Below are 21432 nucleotides of genomic sequence, written 5' to 3'. Positions count from 1 at the left end.
GGAGCGGCCCCGTGGGCCTGGCAGTGGGGCCGTGGCCTTCTCTCTAGCTGAGGAGCCCTCTGGCCTAGGTGACATGGCAGGTTTTCTGTTGCAGAGCAGATGGGATTCTTCACTCGGCTTTCTCTCCTCCTCTGAAGTGGAGGAGATTGTGGATTTTCTTCTGGTGACAAGGACAAGCACGCACATTCCAGTTCCTGAACTGTGCTTTATTTTATCACTGAAGAGGAGCAAGTCTGACTGTGGTTGGAATCTCCTGGTCCTTGATGCTTCAGAGGGCTGAGGGGCCCAGTCTCGTGTTTCTTAGGTCTCCTGATCCCTTGAATGGTGATACTGGGGGAGCGGCATAAGCAAGCCCTGTAGCCCCTCTCTGGGTTGTAGGTTCCAGGTCCTGGTGTAGTCTCTGAAAGAGAAAGAAGCCGTTCAAGTGTTATTTCCCTTTGCGTGGGCACGCTGTAAGCCCAGGCCCACAGCTTGGCACAGACGTGTCTGAAAGCCTGGCCGCGCCGCATGGCGCGTGTTCAGCAGTGAGCGTTCTGGCTGTGGTGTCTGCATGCTGCAGGAGTGCCGGCCCAGCCTGCCGACGGAGCTGCTGGCAGGCGAAAGGCGTTTGCCCTGTGAGCAGCACCTTCCCGAGGGAACGGCGGCTCGCTGACTCGAGGCAGAAGGCCTGGCAGCAGGAGGTGTCCATGCCCGTCACCGTGTGGATGGAGGTAGGGCTGTGAGCGCAGCCGTTGAACAGCACGGTGAGGGAAGGGCAAAAGGCTTGGCCTTGCTGCTTCAACAGGAGTTCTCTTGGCGAGCTCCCAGGGAGGGCCTTGCAGACACCATCCTGGGGATCTCCTCCAGCGCGGGTGTAAGGAGCCGAAGCGCGGCTGCAGCCCATTAGACCGCTGAGCCCCCGGCGAGGTTCCTGTGGTGCCTGCATGGTTGCACTTCACAGTGTGTGATGTGGATCTTGCACCTGAAGGCCCTGTCTAGCTGTTACAGGGGCTGGGGGGTGTGGGCAGCAGCAAGGTTCTCCAGAGGTTCTGGGGAAACCTCGTGCTGTTTCCAGCAAAGGCTGGGCTCTCCCTTGAGGCAGCGCAGCGTGAGGGGTGGCGTGTGGTCTGTCAGGCTCTGGAAAGCTCTGTTACATGTGAAGGGAAATCATCCCAGTAATAGGAAATATCTCTAAAAGCCCCACTAACAGCAGCGTTATGGTTGCAGTTTACTTCAGCCCTAACAGAGCGTCCTGGGGAAAAAGTCATGAATGCTGATTGAGGTTCATTTTTTGCAAAGGGAGAGAGGATCAAAGTCTTCCTGTGATGCTGAGCTGCATGAGCCTTGGTCTCAGGAAAACGTTCTGCGAGGCGTTTTCCTCCTCTGCAAAGTGGTGACAGCACTTGACCGACTTTCTCCTTGCCAATGTGTCCAGTTTGGCAAGGAACTCTCAGATGTTTTCTTGCAGGGTGTTTACAGCCTGGCTGGAGCTCCAGTGTAGCGAGCAGGACTCCGAAGCGGCGTGCACCGCAGGAATTGGGGGAGGAAGAAAATCATTCTGCAACTACTTTGTAGGGGTACATTGGAGAGAGTGCGGCACACGCGCTAGCTGAGCTGCTAAAATTCATTGCGTGAGGCCTGGGCGGTTCACCGGGATCTGCCTCCGTGGGAAGAGGCCTGTGCAGCCCGAGGGGAAGGCGGCTGCGGTGCGCGCTGCCTGCTGCTGCGTCAGGCACTGGGCGCGGGGCGAGCCGCAGCCCCTGGGAAGAGGGATGCTCGAGTCTCCGAGTAAACTCCATCCCAAACCGAGCGGGAGGCGGTGGGCACCTGTAGCAACGTTTACTCCTGAAGCGTGTGCAAGTACCGTGCTGTTTTCTGGTACAAAAGGCGCTGCGATTCCGAAGCGGCCGTAGCTGGAGGCTGCTGAGGTGCCGAGCAGTGTGGGCTGCTTTGGTGAAACTCAACTTTGTGCTCGCGCTGGCTCAAGCCAGGAGCGGGGCTTGGGCCGAGCCTTCGGTGCTGCCTCGACAGAGGGGAATGCACCTCGTGCCGCGCGTGAAACGTGCGTCGTGTTAGCAGCGGGCTCTTCAGAAACCGCCTGTGTTTGCACGTGATCGAACAAGACTTCAGTTTCCTACCTCTCTGCTTCTGCGAAAGTACCTGTGAGAGGAGCAGGGGAGATGGTGTGGACGTGGATCCCGGGACGGGAGCAGATCCAGGGCGGCGTGGAGGCCAGCCCAAAGCAACTGCGTATCACCCGCGCTTGCCCTCTGCAGCGCTGCGTGAAGCAGCAGCTCCGTGATTCTGCGCTGAGCTGCCGGGCTCCGGGGCCGGCCGCACTGGCAGCGCAGCGGAGCGCGAGGGGCTGCTGAGGGGGAGCGCGGGGGCCGAGGAGCTGGGGCTGACCGCTGCCTTTCCTGCCGCTCCGAGAAGATCCGCTTCTGTCCTTTGCTGCCGGATGAAATGCAGGTATGTCACCATGGTGACTTGAGGGCCACAGGGATTGAAGACCGGCTGTTGTGAAACAGGGAAAGGCATCACAAAGAAAAAAAAAATCAGTTATACCACCTCGGACAGCCCTGGCAGACACCGTTTTTACCGCGCGGCCACCAGTGACTCAGTGCGGAGGGAGGAGCTGGACCCTCCTCATGCCTAAAGCAAAAATGACCAAAGCCTGACCCTGATGTCCTCAGAAACTGTGGTTCCCTGCAGAACTGGCAAGGTTCTGCCCGCTGCCTGTCACCGATCTTGTGGCTGTACCTGGGGCCCCCTCTCCAGCTGGCAGCAGCGGCAAGCGGGAGAGCTTGCGGCTTTGCTCTTTCGTTTGCTTTTTCTCCTGCTGTTTGTAGGGCCTTTTTCTGAGGCAGCCGAGGGATAAAGCAGAAACATGGATGAAATCCCAGCCACTTGCCGTCTTTAATCCCCTGGCTTGGAGGTGGTTGCGTGTTCCAGCTAGGAACGCTGCGTGGAGGCTCTGCGAGCCGGGGTCAGGCGTGGTTCCTCACGCCCTGGGACCTGCCGCCTTCCCCACCTCTCCAAGGACGCGGGCTGCGAGAGATCCTCATGAGTTACAGGGGAAAAATCTTCTGTGACAAGTGGTCACAGGCACAGGGGGGATGTGGTGGGGTGGTGGGATCTCCATCCATGGAGACACACAAAGCTCTGGGCAGGGTGCTGGGTCCCTTCCAGCCGCAGCCACGCAGCGATTCCGTGACAAAGCCACACAAATGCAGATGCTGCTGCCCGAGGTGGAGTGGCCTGGCAGAGGCCTGCAGCCCCCCTTCCAGCAGCCATTTTAGTTTAAACTCGTCTAAAGCATTTGTTGGCCCTAGCGTTAGAAGACCCCCAGCTTTGGTGTGAAGGCCGGGAGTCACGGGGTGCCCGCGGCTGTGCTGGGTACCAGCACACACACACACGCTGTGGGCTTCCCCCGCTTGGCAGGGCTGGAAATAATTGGAAAAAGGATTTCTTTTGCTGAAGGGAACCTCTCCCGGGGCAGGATCCGTAACCTTTCCCATGCCGCCTTAGGGCCTGTGCTCTGGCAGAAGCGGCGTCGTGCTTGGAAGGAGGGCACTACCCTGCCAATAATTCATTTTTCCCAAACCAGGCTGCTTAAAACAGAGGCAAAGGGCTTGCTGAGGATAGTGACAACCTACGTTACTTCACATTTGAAGTCCATCTTCCCGATAACTGCATTTGTGCTCCAAAGCTGGGATTTTTTCTCACTCTGGTGAGCTGCACCTTCAGGAGAAAATAGGGAAAGGGACTTGGAGAAGCGCTGAGACCTTTGGGCTGGTGGCATAAGGCTTTGGGTGCTTTGAGGAGAATTAGCTTTCTCGTTTCCCTGAGACAAAACGGGCCTTGAAAAGCCAAATCTCTGGGATTCGTGTCTTGCCGCGTCACGAAACATTAGGACAGACAATCTGCCTTTGGTTGCAGGGCACCGCGGGCCGGTGGGGCCAGCTTCCCGCAGCCGGGCCATTCCCTGGGCGCAGGGGGACCGGTGGGCTGAGCCCAGCGTGGCCCCGCGGGTGGGAGCCGTCGGTGGGTGCTCGCAGGGCGCGGGCCCCGTCCGAGCGGCACGAACCGTGCCCGGGTGGATCGGCTGCTGCAGCAGGAAGCTGTGCCGCGGGGCCGTGCTCCAGCTCTCACTACCGCCCGCCCCGACGCCGCGGTGCTCAGCCGGCTGCCGAGCGACTGCGTTCCCACCAGCAGGAATCTGGCTCCGTGGTCCCCCTCTAGCAGAAGGCAGCAGTGCTGGGGAGCTGCCCTGCTCTTCGCAAAGGGAGGGGAGGTGGGCTCCATCCGTGGGCTCCATCCGTGGGCTCCATCCATTGCCTCCCGCCATGTCTGTGGCCTGGGGAACACCGTGCCCTTCTGCAGCGTCCCCGAGGGTGGGGAACCACAGCACGTGGGCGACGTGGGACGTACAGAGGGGGGAAAGGAGCCCGAAGGGGAAAGGGAGCTGCTGCTGGCGTAAAGGAGGCGAGGAGCCCGCTTTCCGGAGGAGCTGCAGGCAGAAGGCCTGGCTGGAAGCGGGGCTCGGGCAGCGCCCGGCCATGGCTCACCTCCGCTGTGGGCACCCGAGCAGCGCAGCGCCCGGCGCTTCATCGCCCTTCCCAGCAGGCGGGCGTCCCCGCAGGGGCAGAATGCGAGCAGTGCCCACAGCAAAGTGCTGAAATGGAGGTAGCCCCTCAGACCTCCGGGGGTTTTCGGGGGGGGAAGGAAGATGCAGAGAATGCCCCAGGCTGAAACTGTGAAACCAAATTGCGGCGATGCCCTCGCGTGCCCCTGCGCGGCCCGAAACCTACTGACAGCAGGCTGCTCCCCTGGGAGCCCCTCACCACGGCGGTTTGTGAGGGCTGCGGACCCCCGGGTCCCACTGCAGCCAGGGCCACGGCGAGTTTGGGCACCGCGGCCATGCCTGGGGTCTCACTGACCACCCCCAGGCAGACCTGAAAGCGCGCTGGTGTCACCAGCACCCCCCCGATTCCGTCCCTGGCCCGGACGATCTCCTCTCCCCACCCACGGCACAGGAAACCCCCGATTTCTGCTCGGGGCGTCTCCAGACTGCGAGAGCACGGTGCCATGGGGAACCAGAGCCCTCCCGAGTGCAGGCTCTGCATGCCCAACACCAAGCACCGAGCGTTTGGAAGCAGCGGTTCCGGGGGCTCTTGTTGGTTTTTTTTCTCTTCCAGATGGACGGCCACGATCATCAAAACCCACAGTCACCGAAGATGAAGCGATTCCCCTGATAAACCGATGTGCGCCTTCATCAACTCACTGCACATTCCTTTCCTTTCCAACTAACTATTCACTTTATTAGAGATCTCATTTATTTTTTCCCCTGACAAATTCTTCACAAAGCAAAATATTCTTTTTACCATATAGGTATCTTGTTTCAAATCCAACCACTTGATTGGCTTTTTCATTAAACACAACTGGTTTTGCCCGTCCCGTTGCGGGGGTTCACCCATCCGGTTCGCTGTTGTGGCAGGGTTGTGCCCACGCTGCGGGTGCAGCGCTCGCAGGGTCGGGTGCTGCCCAGGTCTGGCGGTCAGCGTGCTGAGCACGGAGTGCTGCAAACAGCTTCGTGCCTTTGATTTCCCGGCCCACCATGAGAGCCTCAAGGTCCATCCCTCTTCCGCAGGGCTGCTTCATTGCAGGGACGAAACGCTCGGAAAAGCTTTCCAAGATTCATCTCTAGATTTAACGTTTGTCTTGTGTAGAGGCACTGGTTTGAGCCCACTTTCCTCGTTCCTGTTCCTCAGGACACTGCTGTCCCGTTCTGCCCTGGCAATCATAGAATCATGGAATGGGTTGGGTTGGAAGGGACCTTACAGACCATCTGGTTCCAACCCCCCTGCAGTGAGCAGGGACATCTTCCACCAGCCCAGGGTGCTCAGAGCTCCATCCAACCTGACCTTAAACACTGCCGGAGGGGGGCAGCCACAGCTTCTCTGGGCAGCCTGGGCCAGTGTTTCGCCACCCTCATGGTGAAGAATTTCTGCCTAATATCTAATCTAAATCTGCCCTCTTTTAGCTTAGAGCCGTTCCCCCTTGTCCCATCCCTACACACCCTTGTGCAAAGCCCCTCTCCACCCTTCCCGCAGGCCCCTCCAGGCACTGGCAGCTGCTCTAAGGTCACCCCGGAGCCTTCTCTTCTCCAGGCTGAGGAGCCCCAACTCCCTCAGCCTGTCCTCAGAGGAGAGGTGCTCCAGCCCTCGGATCATCTTCGTGGCCTCCTCTGGCCCCACTCCAACACATCCACGTCCTTCTGATGTTGGGGGCTCCAGAGCTGGACACAGGACTCCAGCGGGGGCTCATGGGAGCAGAGTAGAGGGGCAGAATCCTTGCAGACAGAGGGCTCCTTCAGCTGCCCCCCTTGGCTGCCTCGTCTGCCCCTCGCGCTCCCCCCGCCGCCCCTTCCCAGCCAGCGCTGGCTGCAGCAGCTGAGGCGGCCCTCAGGAGCACGCGGCGGCTCTTGACGCGTCCCGCTCCATGGCAGGGAGGGAGCGCGTGGCCGGGCCCCTTCCCAGGCGCTGGGGCGGGGGGAGCTGCTCCGCGGTGCCCCCGAGCTGCGCCGTCCCTTGGGTGCCGGGCACAGCTGGGCCACGGGTGCAGGGATCGGCGGGGAGCCCGCGCGGAGCGAGCGCCCCGGGGCGAAACGGCCTCCGGGCCCCTCGCTGCGTGACGGGGCCAGCGGCCGGGGGGATCCCGGCCCAGGGAATCCAGTCGTGGGGGATCGGGCCCCAGGGATCCTGGCCTGGGGGATCTGTGCCTGGGGAATCCAGTCCTGGGGATCTGGCCCTGGGGGATTTGGTCCTGGGGGATCGGGCCCCAGGTATCTGGTCCGAGGGATCCACTCCTGGGGGATCTGGTCCTGGGAGATCTGTCCCTGGGGGTCCTGGCCTGGGGAATCTGGTCCCGGGGATCTGGTCCAATGGATCCGGTCCCAGGGATCCACTCTTGAGGGATCTGGTCCTGGGAGATCTGTCCCTGGGGGTCCTGGCCTGGGGAATCTGGTCCCGGGGATCTGGTCCTGGGGATCTGATCCTGGAAGATCCCGGTCCTGGGGGATCCAGCCCCAGGAATCTGGTCCCGGAGATTCGGCCCTGGGGTATCCAATCCTGGCCTGGGGGATCTGGTCTCGGGGATCTGGTCCTGGGGGAATCTGGTCCCGGGGATCCCGGGCCCGGAGATTCGGCCCTGGGGAATCCGATCCTGGGGGATCTGGTCCCGGGAATCCCGGCCTGGGGCACCCAGCCCAGCGGTTCCCGGCCCGGGGGATCCGGTCCTGGGGATCGGGCCCCGGGGCGGTGAGGAAGGGGGCGGGGGGCAGGAGCGGCCCCTTTAAGCCCTGCCCCCGCCGCTCGCGCTCTCCAGTGTTGGCGGCACAAAGCTTCCCGCGAACGTGACGTCACCTCCCGCGCCTCCCTCCCCCGCCCCCTCCCGCTCCCGCGCCCGCGCGCCGCTCCCCCACACCCCACCCCCCCATCCCCACGTGACCCCGCGCCACGCCGCTCGCCGATTGGACAACCCGGTCGCGTAGTAGGAGCGACGCGCGGTCGGCGCGGGGCGCCATTGGCTGGGCGGCGGCGGGTGGGAGGTGGTGCGGCGCCCCGCCCCTCTCCTCCCCGGGTGTGCGCGAGGCGGCGGCGCGTGGCAGAGGGCTGTGAGGGGCGAGCGCGCGCGGCGGCGACCCCGGGCCGGCCCCGCCATGACGGACTTCAAGCTGGGCATCGTGCGGCTCGGCCGGGTGGCCGGCAAGGTGCGGGCCCGGCGGCGGCGGGCGGGCGGGCGGAGGGAGGGGGGGAGGCCGGGCGCCGCGGGCCGGGCTCGGCCGCGCCGGGGCGGGGGGCGGCGGGGCCGGCAGGGCCGCGGGGCTGAGGGGCCTGCGGGGGTGGGGCGCCGGGCCGGGCCGCGGCGCTGACGGCGGGGCCGCGCTGTGTTTCAGACCAAGTACACGCTGATCGACGAGCAGGACATCCCGCTGGTGGAGAGCTACTCCTTCGAGGTGAGCGCCCGCCCCGGCCCCGCGTTGTTCCCCTCGTGTTCCTCCCCTCAGTCGCGGTGCCGAGCCCCCGCCCCGAGGAGCGGCCGGCAGCCCCCCCCCCCCCCCCCCCCCCCCGGCCGGTGGGACGGGGCGCGGCGCTGCCGGGACAGAGCCGGTCGCGATCTGTCGGGGAAGGGTTTTTGTTCTTTCCCTTGCTGTCAGCCATCCCTACGTAAAACCGCGGGTGGGAGCGTTCTGCCCCGCAACTTTCCGGCGTCGGGGGGGGAGGGAAGTTTGAAACTACCGGAATACCGATGTGAAGGTTTTCAAGCAGGGCAAGCTCTGTTGTAAACGAGCATTAGTTTAAAACAAATTTATTGTATAGTTCCTTGTTTTCAGCTCTCTATTTGTACGCTTTCTTACAACCAATAATTTGTATCCCTTTATTTGGTTTGGGAAACTTTAAAAATTGTCACTGTGCACTCGGATGAGAAAAACTTCTCCTGGTATAACTTACTGCGGGCCCAGAAAAAACGTTTTCTCTCAGCTTCCACTGAAGGACGGCAAGTGGGTTCTACCAAGACTGAAAGAGAAAGAATTCTTGATTACAAAATCTAAAACTTTTCTGGAGGAGGCACCAGCTTCTGCTGCGTGGCTGCAGGGCTGCTGTTGGGAGTTTAGGTGCTGTGGCAGCGCTGCTACCGAGACCCACCACGTTTGCCTGTTCCTGCTCCGTGGTGGCTCCCTGTAAGCATGTGCCGTCAGCGGGGGTGATAACGCCCTGCGAGCATCCTAAATTTGTCCGGTCTTTAGTACAGTTCGTGAGCATTAGCAACCAGCACAAAGCTGTGGAGTGGAGGAAAGAGGGCAGGACCACTCCTTTCGCTAGCAACCCCTAATTAGAGTGGTGCAAAGCAACACCGAAAACAAAGCCTTGGTGGCTTGCTGGTGGCTGTACAGAAGATCTGTGCCAGCGCAGAGGAGAATGGATGCTGGCCCTACGGGCGCGCAACCGGACGGTTGCTGTTCTTTGTCCGAGCGGGGCTCCTGCTGTGCACAGCCTCCGTTCTTTCCTTTCCCATCTTCATAAACCCCATCAGCAGAGCTGGCCGGTTCCCCTTCAAGGTTTGAAATGACTCAAATTCTGTTGAGGTTGAGTGACCTCTAGGAGAGAAGTGTTAAAGGTTGGGTCCTTCCTGTATCCCAGTGGGGCGTGTGCTCTGCGGCTCGGTGTTGGGTGTTCTCACAGCCTCTCCCTTTTCTCTAGGCTCGGATGGAGGTAGATGCTGATGGAAATGGTGCTAAAATATTTGCTTACGCTTTCGACAAAAATCGCGGGAGGGGATCCGGCCGTCTCCTGCACGAGCTGCTTTGGTAGGTATCGTAAGGAGAGCTGAATACTTTGAAGGCTTAGGGGGGGTTTGCTGCCACCGACTTGTAGGTGCTTATTTCTCTGTCTGTAGTATTTTAAGTCTTCTCAGGAGGCTTGCAGCCACGCTCAGTTGGAAACCCAGCACAGGGGGTGCCCGTAGATCTTACTACGGTTTGGTTTTGCAGTGAGCCTTCAAACAGCTGAGTCTCTGTAAAAACGTTATTCCCAGGGAAAAGAGGGATAGGTGAGTATTAGTTTGGTAGAGACTGTTCAAGTCTGTAAAATGCTGCTGAAACTTCAGCTAGGGGTGGCGGAGCAGGGGACTGGCTCCATTTAATCGCTGAAGACTAGCCTTTTGAGGTTTGGGGTTTTTTTTTCTCTCCCATGATAATCAGGGCCGTCTTATTGGCACCAGTGAGAATTGGCAGAGCACTGGAGAGAGACAGAACCTCTGATAACTTAAAACTTGGGGGGTTTTGTTTCGCCTTCTGGAAAGCTGCCTCAGGTGACGCTGATGGTGCTTCATATCAGCTGCTCTGTCTTATTTTCTGTAGTCTTAAGAATCGTTGCTCGATATCATTTTTACCAGCCAGTTTTGATTGAGAGGCCAACTTACTCTCTTGTGAGAGATTAGCTCATCCGGTGAGCTAATACATTGCTCTCTCTAGATATGTTCATGGGTTTGTAGAGAACATGGGTATGCTAAAGAGAGTTGTTACTTTCTTTCAAAAGCCTTTTTTTAGGAATTAAGCTTGTTTTCTATTCAGTTCCATAAACTATACCTAGCAGTCACAGTGCCCAAGATGTAGCTGTGCTTTCCTTATTGTTCCAGGTTACTTTTTCTTCCCCAGACTGGTCTCTCTACAAGAGCAAGGAGACAGGAAGGATATCAGAGATTTACTATTATTTATGATCTGCTCATTAAATATGGATTTTAACCTGCATCTGTTAATGTTTAATCGTGTTGCACATATAACTCTGTTGAAAATTATTATGTAGTTGGTTACAGTATGTGGGGTAAATCACTGTCAGCTACTGCTAACTGTGAACCTCATACAGTAATACTTGTTGTCTGTAAGTAGTGCTAAACAGCACCTGAAAATTATTCCAGCTGACTGTGGAAGGCTCTGTGGATGATGACAGTCCAGCTGTTTGCTTGTCACATGGCCCAGTCATTGCCTCTTCTGGTTATTTTTACTTAAATTAGGAAAGAATTCTAACATACTCAGTTAGGTGATTCAAATTGTGTTGCTGTAGCACGCACTAGTGTGGAAAAAGTCAGACTGTATGCGTAATAGAGATTTTTGAAAGTCGTAAAGGCAGGGCGTAAACTGTCAGGCAAGCGGACCTGCAGTTCTGAAGTTGCAAAGTCAAATTCTTCGACTAGAAAATATGAAATATGTCAGCTGTTTCTGTAAATTCAGCCTGATCCCTTTGAGGGTGTACGATTTGCTGTGATCTTTAATTACAAGTGCAGTGCAGGTTAGTATACCTTCGTGGCTGAGCCTCCCAGTGTCTTTAGAAAGCCTTTTGGCTGCAGGTGCTGTGCCATTACTGCCCCTTCTAAATGGGTGAGTTTTACTTTCCTGCACTGGGGACTGCTCTGAAAACAAACCAGAAATATATTTTAGTGGCAGGTCCTTCCCTTTGTGAGAAGCAGTAATGCTGCAGGTTTTGGAGCCTTCGAAAGACAGGAGAGGTGGGCAGTAGCAGTCATCAGTCTTCCCTGTGCCAGCCTTGCTTCTTGGGTAAATTAAAAGCGAAGAACTTGAATTACTGCAGGTACAGGAGTGTGATTCAACCATTCTTCCCCAAACATACCCCCAAAAATCAGCTCGCTCTGAAAAAATTAACCTGACTGTGTGCTTCTGGTTTAGGATGAAGTGAGTAGGCTTGGGTTGGATGCTATTGCAAGTAAAGCGGATTTAATTTTTTAAGTGTTTTGAACTTCAGTTAAGCAGGTTTTGTTCACGTAGTGAGCCCCTCGGAATACGAAGCCTGTAGCTACTGAAGCTACCGCAGTGAGAGGGACCTGCTCCCACTCTTCCCCCAAAGCCCTCCTGCTGGCCTCTGCAGAGACTCAACTGCGGTACTAAATGGGAACCAAGATCTGAAAAATAGCCGCATGTGCTGCAGATATTCTTCCAGGAAGAGCTTCCTGCAGCCTCTTGTGCTTGCTGTGTTTTCAGGGTGGACTGTTCGCTCCTCCAAAGCAGGATTCGAGCGTCTCTGCCTAGCGACCTGTAGAAGTCTGTCATCTTCTTGCCCTGTTCCCTGTATAGAAATCCCAGCTTGCTGTATTTTGGCTGGGTGTAGTGATGTTCCCTGGGGAACAGCAGCGTCGGGAGATTAGTCAGAAGTATCACTAACTGCATGTTCAAAAAGACATCTAAGATGTGATTTCTTTTTTTTTTATTTTAGAGTGCTTACTGTCATACAGCCTCTAACCTACTCAGTTATGGTTCGCGTTGACTTGAACTGCTGTTGTCTGTACTTGGCACTTGTATTGCAGGCCTCGGTTCTGGAGTTAGCTGCTGAAATACAAAAAGAACAGTATCCAGTTAATTCTCTGAGAAGTTTTGGGTTGTTTTGCTTGGCATCTTGTAGGAGCTCAGGTGGGAGGGGGAGGTGGAAGCTACGCCTCGGCAGGAGAGTTGGCTGTGTTACTGAGGCTGTTTCTCCTCTGTCCCCTTCTGCAAGGGATAAGGCAGGTGCCTGCGTGAGCCTGCACTGCTCCGCACGCTTCTCGTTAACTTCAGGAGATGGTCCATGCTGCACACTTCGAAGTGGAGCTCTAGCGAGAGGAGGAGTGCTTGTGCGTTCAAAGGTTGCTTGGTTATGTGTAGAGAAAAGGGACTGCTCTGAATCTGCCAGTACTAATTCTGGCAGCTCACTCGAGTGGTGTTGCGTTAACACTTTCACCGGTCATCAGCAAGGCCCCATTTCCACTTTTACTTTGGCCTTTGTCACCTGAGGTAACAGAAAACTGACAGCAATGCAGGCAAATGTGGGTTTATACAAAGTGAGGAAGACAGGCTTGCTGGGGTAGCCCGTTTTGTCAGTATTTCTGTATGGGGGGTCGTGGGAGCAGATCCAGGCTTTGTAGGAGCAGTGGTGGGTATGTGCTGCTCGGATGGGACTTTGTGGTGTCACGAACGATCCCTTGTGATCATCTCTCTTTCCCCAAGTCCAGCCTTTCTTGAACTCTCATTATCCAGTCCATTTCAAAAATACTTCTTAACTTGGTCTTAGACTCCCCTCTTCCCTTTCCCCCCCTGCACAGTGTGCTCTTGCTCTGAACTTCTGTCTCCTCCTCCCAGATTCCTCGTTCATATCTATCCCATCTCATGTTGGCACTTTGTCCTAGTCTCCGTCTAAGAACCTTAACTCCTTCCTTGTCTCCATATCTGACTGATGCTCACCGTCGTGTCCTTGGGTCCGTGTGCCCCCTGGGTTCCCATTTCTAGCCCTCAGGATTCCCAGTTTCCTTTGCCAGATGCTCTGGTAGCCTTTGACAACTCAGACCGAGCTTTGCCTCTTGTAGGGCATTTCAGCAGACTCCCTTCCATAGTATGTTCGCTTTTGTGTGTTTGGGTTTTTTTTCCAAAAGAAGAATTTTACTCCTTTTACTTTCAAAGGGGCGAGCTTCCCCCTGTTCTGTGGTGGCCCAGAAGACTCCCTCGCAGGAGGCTCCGCGCTCTGTTCCTGTGCGGGGCTGCTGTTACGGGAAGAATTGGTTTGCAAGGGCTGTGTGTGGGTGCTGCGTGTAGCCTCTCCAAGGGAGTTTTACTCATTAAACTCTAGGAAGTTTTGGAGTGTATGTGAATTGCAAGTGTCTGTCTTTCCCCCAAGGTATATAATTTAACCGTATCTGGATGGATTTTGACAAAGAAAACAAAACACTGTCTTTTTAATTGTCAGTCACATTGAAATGAATTTCCCTGTTATGCTGGATAATGCTAGAGCATTGTAAAGGGAAAAAAAGTGGGAATTTTTAAACTTGGGCAAATCGTATCTCTTCAAAATTGGGTGAGCTGTTTGAACTGAAGTGTTCAGTAAACACTGGGAAGGAAGCAACAGCCCAGCTCGACTTAGGTAAAGTTGTAATTAGCTGCTGGAATGGGCTCCTAGAAGCAAAAGCTGGGCAACCCTCGGACAGCACTGTCAGTTTTACATTGTCCTTCTTGATTGCTGTACGTTCTCTCTGCGCTGTGGAATTAATCATTGCACAGCAAACACACCAGGACACGATCTCTGTCCAAGCCTTATGTTTCAGGTGGGATGGGGACTGCCGCAGGAAGCTATGTGGAAACTCGTCGGGGCATAAGGGTGCTTGACAGTGAACTTGATACCTCATGGCATAGAGAGAGGAGAGATGAAAAGAAGGTGGAGTGGGAATGAAAACTGTTAGACGGCAACAGGGAAGAATCGCAATGGGACTTAACGTGCAGACTCCTCCTTGCTAATAGTCCTGCTTTGCTTTTGAGCAAGTTTCAGTAGCTGTCTCTTGGTCGGTTGTGGAGGCATTGCAGCCTTTCTATGTGTTACGGAAAATTAAGAGTCTAAAAAGCATTTGCATGCTTAGTGGTGAAACCTCTGTCCTGTTGCTTTTTAAGAGATATTTCTTCATAAATAACAAAGTCTGTGACTTCACACCAGTGCCAAACTTGCATAAATGTGTCTGACAATTTCCTATTAAAATGATAAAACAGTTTAGCTCCTTTCAAGTCTGCTCTGTGGAACACAATAATTGCATAGATGCTCTTGCAGGAACTGGAGCCGTAGTCTCTGGAACTTTCTTTGAAACATGCTTACAATTAAAATATACCATGATTGTCTTTTCCGTTGCAGAGGAGCTGAATCGCGTAACCTCCTGGAACAAGTCTCCTTCTTCAGGGAGCTGGTATATGTGAAACAGCCACTCTAGTCTGTTCACAACCCGAGCTTTACTGTGACTGTTTCAGTGACACCAGACAGTGTGTCTTCTGGAATTAGTGTGATTCTGTGCATTTAGCTATGGAGTCTTGTCCATCGCTGATCTTGAAGTGGATTTTGTCTCCTCCAGGGAGAGGCACCGGGGAGGGATTGCTCCGGGATTTCAGGTGGTACATCTGAATTCGGTGACAGTGGACAACCGCCTAGACAATCTGCGCCTAGTTCCTTGGGGATGGAAGCCCAAAGCTGAAGAAATCTCTAGTAAACAAAGGTACATCAATATTTGGCAGGAGGTTGCCATCAAAAACTTAAATTTTATCTTAAATTGTTGTGTCTCCTTGCTTTAGTGACTTTTCATCTTGGCAGAGCCTTTTTTATTTGACCTTGGGCTCCTTGCGCATGACTGTAACCCTTAGCTTCCTCACCTGGGGAATGGAGCTAACGCTCATTGTTCGTGCTGGCTGTGAAGGGACCACCTAACCCGTGGTAGTATTATGGAGAGATCCTGCTGTGCCAGATGTCACTGCAGCGAAGCAGTAAGCCCGCGTTCCCTTCTGCTTGAGTGATGGCATCTGGGCACACCGAATTCAGTCTGCAGATCTTACTGGCTTGTGGCTCTCGTCCTCAGGCACCAAAATTCTAACACAACCCGCAGAAGCCAGCAGCTGCGAATGCTTACACTTGTAATTGTGTATTTGGGTTGAAAACAAAATGAGTTCCTGGGATCAGCTTCCATCGCCTTTGACTAGCGGGTTGTGGGAAGTTCCTACGTGCCGTTTTGCATCAATGTTACTCAAAGTACATGGAACTCTTGATGTCAGGGTGGATTTGGTTAAGCTATGATGTAACACAGACAAGTTCATTTTTGGTGGGAGACCCATAGACTTTTAACATCACAGTAGACACTTCTGAAACACCTGCAGCACCTGTGAGATAGGGCTGTTCAGAGCTTATTAAACTGATTTTGAGAAGATGCGGTGAATGGCAGTGATGATACAATGATGCTCCCCATGATTCTGGGAGTTCAGGAACAAGAAACAGACTTCACACCGTTTACACAGAAATAATTTTGCTTGATGTATATGTTTCTCAATAGGTGCTTTTTAACTTTTTTGCCTTTAGGCTAAAATAACCCTAAAAAGATCCAATATATGAGGCATATGTCTAGTCTGAGGCTTAACATGCTAAATACAATGTTAATCCTACTTAATTAATTTGGAGTCAGTTTCCCTTTATGCTTATTATGAATTTATGGACCATATTTATGCTTGTTTCTTACAGGGAACAAAGTCTGTATTGGCTGGCAATCCAGCAGCTTCCTACAGATCCTATAGAAGAGCAGTTTCCTGTGCTGAATGTAACGCGATACTACAACGCTAACGGCGATGTTGTGGAGGAGGAGGAGAACTCATGCACATACTATGAATGTCACTACCCCCCATGCACAATGATTGAAAAACAGGTCTGTTCAACAGCGTGGAAGTGTGATGACGTGGGCCACCGTGTGTGTCCAGGGGTCTGTTCCTTAAAACAGGAAGCTTTGCACAGGCCATTCAGCTGCTTAAAGTGATAATTCTTTTTAACTCGGGGTTTTTTTGGCAGGAATTTACAGACCCTATGATAATTTTCTGTTTGAGAGAATGTAGCTTTGAATTGGAACAGGAAATGACCTGGTGGTTTACTGGGAGGAGTGTGATTTCTACAGAGTGTACAGAAAGCCAGGTGGAAGCGTTCCTCCAGGGACACAGAGCTGGAATGAGCAAGCATCTGTATAAGGCAGGAGAAAGCATTGTAAGAGGTTTTGGGCAGTAGTGGAATAAAAAAATAACATGCTTGCCCTTTCATGAGAAGAGGGTAAATTTGAGTGGCCTTTATTCAGTGGAGAAATGGGAGGAAAGCTGGTTCTGGTTATTTGCCGTGGGTAGGTGAAACAAAGCAATGTACATAGAGAATGGTAGAGAATGAAATGTCGAAGGGCTGTGCCTCTTTGTCAGACAGATGTCCTTATCGATGAATAGTAAGGGCTTTTCTTGCAGTAACAAATGCTGAGTAGGCTAAAATCATTGTGTTCTACTTTTTACTTTGGGGAAGTGAGTTTGCACGAATGGTCTTAAATGCTCTCTATCTGAAAAAGAGTGATCTTTGTCTTTTATGTGGGTCTGCATATGAAAGCTTCCTGGACAACTTCAGTTTGGCAGCGGCTGAGCTTGTGCAGCTCTCCTAGGCATTTCTGAGTTGAAGATGTTTGTACTTGAAAACAGAACTAAAGTTGGCAAAACGGTAGCAGTGTGAGAACAAATGTGAAGTGCTCAAATATTTTGTCCATTAGGCTATAGTATCATTCTGCAAGAGCAACTGCAAAATCAAACAAATGCAATTGCTTCAAAGCCTGTTGCTACTCTGACACCTCTGGTGGGATGTTCGTATTTGTGATGGGTGCAGACCTGGTCATACACCTGCTTGGGAAGTGATGCTCCTTGGCACTGGGCGGGCTCACTGACGCTGTCTTGTGTTCTTCCTAGTTACGTGAATTCAACATCTGTGGCCGATGCCAGGTAGCGAGGTACTGTGGGTCGCAATGCCAGCAAAAAGACTGGCCTGCTCACAAGAAACATTGTCGGGAGAAGAAACGGACCTTCCAGCAAGAGCTTGGACCAGAACGATGACCGGGTGGCACAGGCCTCTTAGCAGCAGGATTCCTTCTCAAAGGCATTGGACTCTTGCTTTTGCACAGTAATGACAGACTGCTTATTGAAGCCAGAGGCACTGAAGAAGAAAAAACCCTGTGATGCTTGAGCAGAACGGCTGACTGGACTAAGCCAGCTCTGACTGGTGCTGTGGAAAGGGATTGGGTCTACCTTTCCAGTATTATATTCTCAAGCAAAAAGACTACTGTGGAGGTTCCAGGCAGGAAGCTTCTCATTATTTATATGTTAATATGTTTGTAAACTCATGTACAGTTTTTGTTAGAAATTCTTGATAGGACTCATTAACTGTTAATGTTCAGATGAGAACACATTGTTGGCCTAAAAGTTAAAAAAAAAAAAAAAGTCATGTAGCAAAAGCTTTTCCTCCCATGTGGCTAGAAGTATCTGTGGCTGTGCCAAGGCCAGAAGGCAGGCTCCGACATCAGCAGTTACTCTGGACAACTCTGCATGGAAGTTATATTTAAAAAAAAAAAAAAAAAAGAAAAAGAAAAAAAAGGGGCAAACAAAGTAAAGGTTGGAATGAATCATTGTCTACTCTCTAGTTTTCTCCCATTCCCTCCCAGCTGCTTCCAGAGCACAGTCACACCTGGACGTTGGAAATGCCTACTCAGTAGGAACCAGTGCACCGGAACTGGAGCCGAGGGTAGGGGACCATCTGGGAGCTGTGTGTAAGGGCAAGCTGTAGCGTGTCGCTGCCTTTGGAGGAGGGCTGCTGGAGATCCCGCTTTAAGCAACCAGTATTTCAGAAAGCTGAATTAGCTTGCTTGTTATGAAACCTTTGTATATAAAGTAGTTGTAGGGAGGCTCAGGTAGTCAGCTGTGTGTGGATGAGGTTGCCCTTGTGGCTTCCCTGTAAGCATAGCAAATAGTGATGTGCAGATATGTTTAAATGATCTAATATTTGGTAGTTTGAATTATTTATCCATCTTTTTAAAGAGATGCCATCAATCCAAGAACCGAGTTTTGATTTTTTTTTTAGTGTAGTAATGAGTAAAATAATATGGGAGGAGGATTTGACTTGCAGAGTACATGCCTGTTTTGCTTTTCCAAGATTTTGTCATGTATAATCTGAAAGTTTTTTCTTTTTAATTTTTGACTTAGAAATATAAGGAGTAGCAACTGAGTTTCCTGAAGAACTAAATGGAAAATTTAGTGCCAGGTGTTAGTCTTACTTCACAGTAGAAGAAAGTGAGCTGCTGAATGCTTAATGCAGAGCCTTTCTCGGAGTGAAATAGGTATTTAATTTTTTTTTTGTAAAAGCCATTAAGAATTTAATTTTTCAATCAGGATTCACTTTGCCACTTACTGCTGCAATATTGGTCTTGCTTGTGTTCAATTTGTTAGAAAAACCAAACTGCTGTGGACTTCCGGTATTACATTATGTTTCTAATATCTGCACAGGAAGTTCTAAATTATTAGTATTTGGATGGGGTTTCATACTTTGGATTTAAGCATCTTGGGAAATAACAAAGAACTGAAGCTTCCTGCTGGAAGTTCGCTAGGTAGGCATGTTGTCGACTCTGAATTCATGGTTATACTGTAACTTGTCTGTTTAGGCAGCCTAAAAAGCCCTTACGCATAAAGAAGTTGAGCAGGACCTAATCAAATTTTCCTGTAATGGGTGGTATTATTTTTTCAGGAAACATTCAGTTATTTGCTTTAAATGAACTGTGCAGTTTTTGATTGATATGAAATGGGACATAAGGAATATTTTTTTTTTATTCAAGGTAATCCATTGAAAAGGACAGAAGTATTGAGTCTTTTTTTCCTTGCTTTTTTAAAAGGCTGCTATTTGTCATGGCAATCTGCCATTGTATTACCTGTAATCGTGTTCAGCAAACTGAAGTGCAGCCTTGGAGTGTTGGAACACTTCTGCAGCCCTGAGCAGGGCAAACGGTTAGTCCTAGCGTGTGTGATGCTGCTGCGAGGAGAAGTGGGGGCAAAGGTAGACTGCAGATGAAGTCCTGATGGGGCAACAGGTAGATTCCTCTTGAGCAGGAGGTGAAGGGAATGAAGGAAGGGTGACACTCGAGCTAAAGAGTCAGCAAAACTAGGATGGTGTGTGCTTAGGGCAGTCCTGATCCCAGGGAAGGGGGAGGGAAGGGGACGGGAGGAAGGGATGAAGCAAGTGGGAAGGTGCTCACTGGGTTTGGGGTCTGTTAGACCATCAACCGGATGAAAAGTAACAAATTGCCTGGACATCCTGAAAGGGCTTGGTGAAATAACACAGGTTCTGGCCTCAGTGTGTAGCCATTGACTCCAGCCTGTCCTTGTGCCAGAGGAGGGAAGTGGCTGCAGGGATTTTGACTCTTGGAAAGGTCCCGGGGTCTGCAATAAGCACGTCACTGCCTGCGGAACAGTTTTTCCTGATTGGTGAGGGAAGTTGTGTGGTCAATGACTCTGGCAGAAGATCTTTGTAACTTACAGAGATCTTCGCTTACTGTAAGGTGTGTCAAAAAGGAACCAGTTACACCTGAACATGGCAGCTCCGCTTCATCCAGTCTGAATGGCTTTTCAGAAGATGAAGCTCTCATAAAGCACCTCCTTTCACCTCTTAAAGAAACCAGGCTGACCTGGATAGCCTCATATGGACATGTATATAAAAAGCACAGGGTTAGAGTACACGGTCATTTATCGTGGAGCAGGCCTGTCAGTTCTGCTAAAAGAACTCACTTTTCAAGGACTTACCCTGATGGAGATGTTCTGTATCTAAGAAGTTTCCCGCAGGGGTGAAAAAGCCATGCATCTACGTCTTTGATCCCTTTGTTCTCCAAAGCACGGAGCATTCTTTGTTTGTACACACCCCTGATTCAGCCGTGGACCAAAACAAGGCTGTATGAGTCAGGTTTCCTAGATAGGAACATCTGGAAGAGGAGCTCCAGAAGACTTCTAGGGGGAAATGTGGTCGCACTTGTTGGGCTATGAAGAGTACGGAGACAGAGAGAGAGAGAGAATGAGCACAGTGGGTTGGGATCAGGGTATTCTGCACCTCCACAGCATGTTGTACAGCCATCTGTCTCTGAGCTGTGATGCCTGTCAAGCTGCTTGAGGATCTGCTGATTCGTGTGCTTTTGGGAGATGGAATTTGGCTCTTCAGGCCACTGCAGTCCTGCTGGCTTGGCTGTGCCAGCAGCCGTGCTGCTGTGTCTTTGTGAACGCACGTGGCACCTTGCGCAGCTGATGGGGATGTCCAGGCCTGAAAGGTTCCTGCTGGTGGGTCTCACTGGGTGGTCTTGTGTCTCCAGGTGCGGGTGAACATCTGTCTGGTGTAAGCCAGTTCCAGGGGGAGCCCTGGGGTGTAACAGAGGGGTGCACACACCATGTAAACACACCATGAAGTGTTGATACTTTCCCCTGGGTACTCTCTTTCCTATCTAAGTAGGTGGTATTGCCAGTCAAAACATTCAGGTCACAATTCGGACTGACACAGATCATGACTGGCGTAAGGAACGCAAAATCTGAAATCATGTGTTGCAGGGCTCAGTGTTTACCTTTTGATACTTGAGCCTTTAATACACCCATAGGATTATACTTTTAAGTTTTTCTCTGTGGTGATGATTTAATTTTAAATTAAACTAGTGAAGGCAAAAGGGGCAGCTAAAAGACTTAGACGCTTGAGGGTGGCATGGAGACATGGGCCAGAAGCGAATGTTTACCACCCATCAGCACAGAATTGAGACAGGATGAAAGGAGGCTGGTGGGATTGAACAGCGGCGTGTGGGATGCTCACAGGGTGAGAAGAAACCCTTTATCAACTGAACTTGTGTCCATGTGTAGAAGATGGAAAGAATTAAGATTTCGCAGCTGAAATGTGGAAAAAAAATTAACAAAAAACCCCCAAAAATAATGCAAAGGAAAATGGAATATGAAGAACATTCAAGTCATGAAACTTGCACAAATAGTTTTGAAAAACTCAGGAGCAGGGAGACTGCCACAGCCAGGAGATGTGATGCACAATAAAGGGAAGGTCTGACCTGAAGGTGAAGTCCCAGCAGGAAAACCACAAGTGAATTGTTTGCTTATGTGTTTGCTGTGGAAGAGCTGGGGGAGCTCTGATGGAGTACTTCCATACGGAGAGCTCAACAGAGAATCTGTTTAAAACTGCAGTGCTTTTAGGAGAGATTAAAGTTCAGATGAAATGAGCAGTAACAAGTTGCCACCTATGAGCTCTAAGGGAGCCTGAGGATGAATGAGTGGAGCTACCAGCTGGGATGGTAACCTTTCCCTCGGTACCTGTGGCAAACGTGACAGAAGCTTCTGAAATGAGTTTTAGGGCACGTGCAAACTGCAGCCAAGTGAACATAGCACTCGCTCTTAGCAGATTCATAGATGCTCTGATGCAGCACCAATGGCTAAATATTGGGGAGTGAAGGCAGTTTTTGTACAGGGAGGTCGTGCTCCAAACCTCTATTGAAATTGTTTTAGTGGCATCAACAAGCAGG

The 21432-nt window shown here is 52.0% G+C and overlaps 1 protein-coding gene across 1 annotated transcript; it reads left to right on the top strand.

Moving 5' to 3' along the window:
- The first annotated feature begins 7608 nt into the window (after positions 1–7608).
- ZMYND19 (zinc finger MYND-type containing 19) lies at positions 7609–18708 on the top strand. The gene is made up of 6 exons (XM_075439361.1): positions 7609–7750; positions 7937–7996; positions 9243–9349; positions 14413–14553; positions 15564–15744; positions 16805–18708. Exons 1-6 carry the CDS (start codon positions 7700–7702, stop codon positions 16946–16948), a joined length of 684 nt encoding a protein of 227 aa, XP_075295476.1. The 5' UTR covers positions 7609–7699; the 3' UTR covers positions 16949–18708.
- Positions 18709–21432: the final 2724 nt, after the last annotated feature.

This window comes from Opisthocomus hoazin, chromosome 19 (genome assembly GCF_030867145.1).
Source record: "Opisthocomus hoazin isolate bOpiHoa1 chromosome 19, bOpiHoa1.hap1, whole genome shotgun sequence".
Classification (NCBI taxonomy): domain Eukaryota; kingdom Metazoa; phylum Chordata; class Aves; order Opisthocomiformes; family Opisthocomidae; genus Opisthocomus; species Opisthocomus hoazin.
Note: the sequence above shows the minus strand (reverse complement) of the source record. Positions and strands in the feature narration are given on the sequence as shown.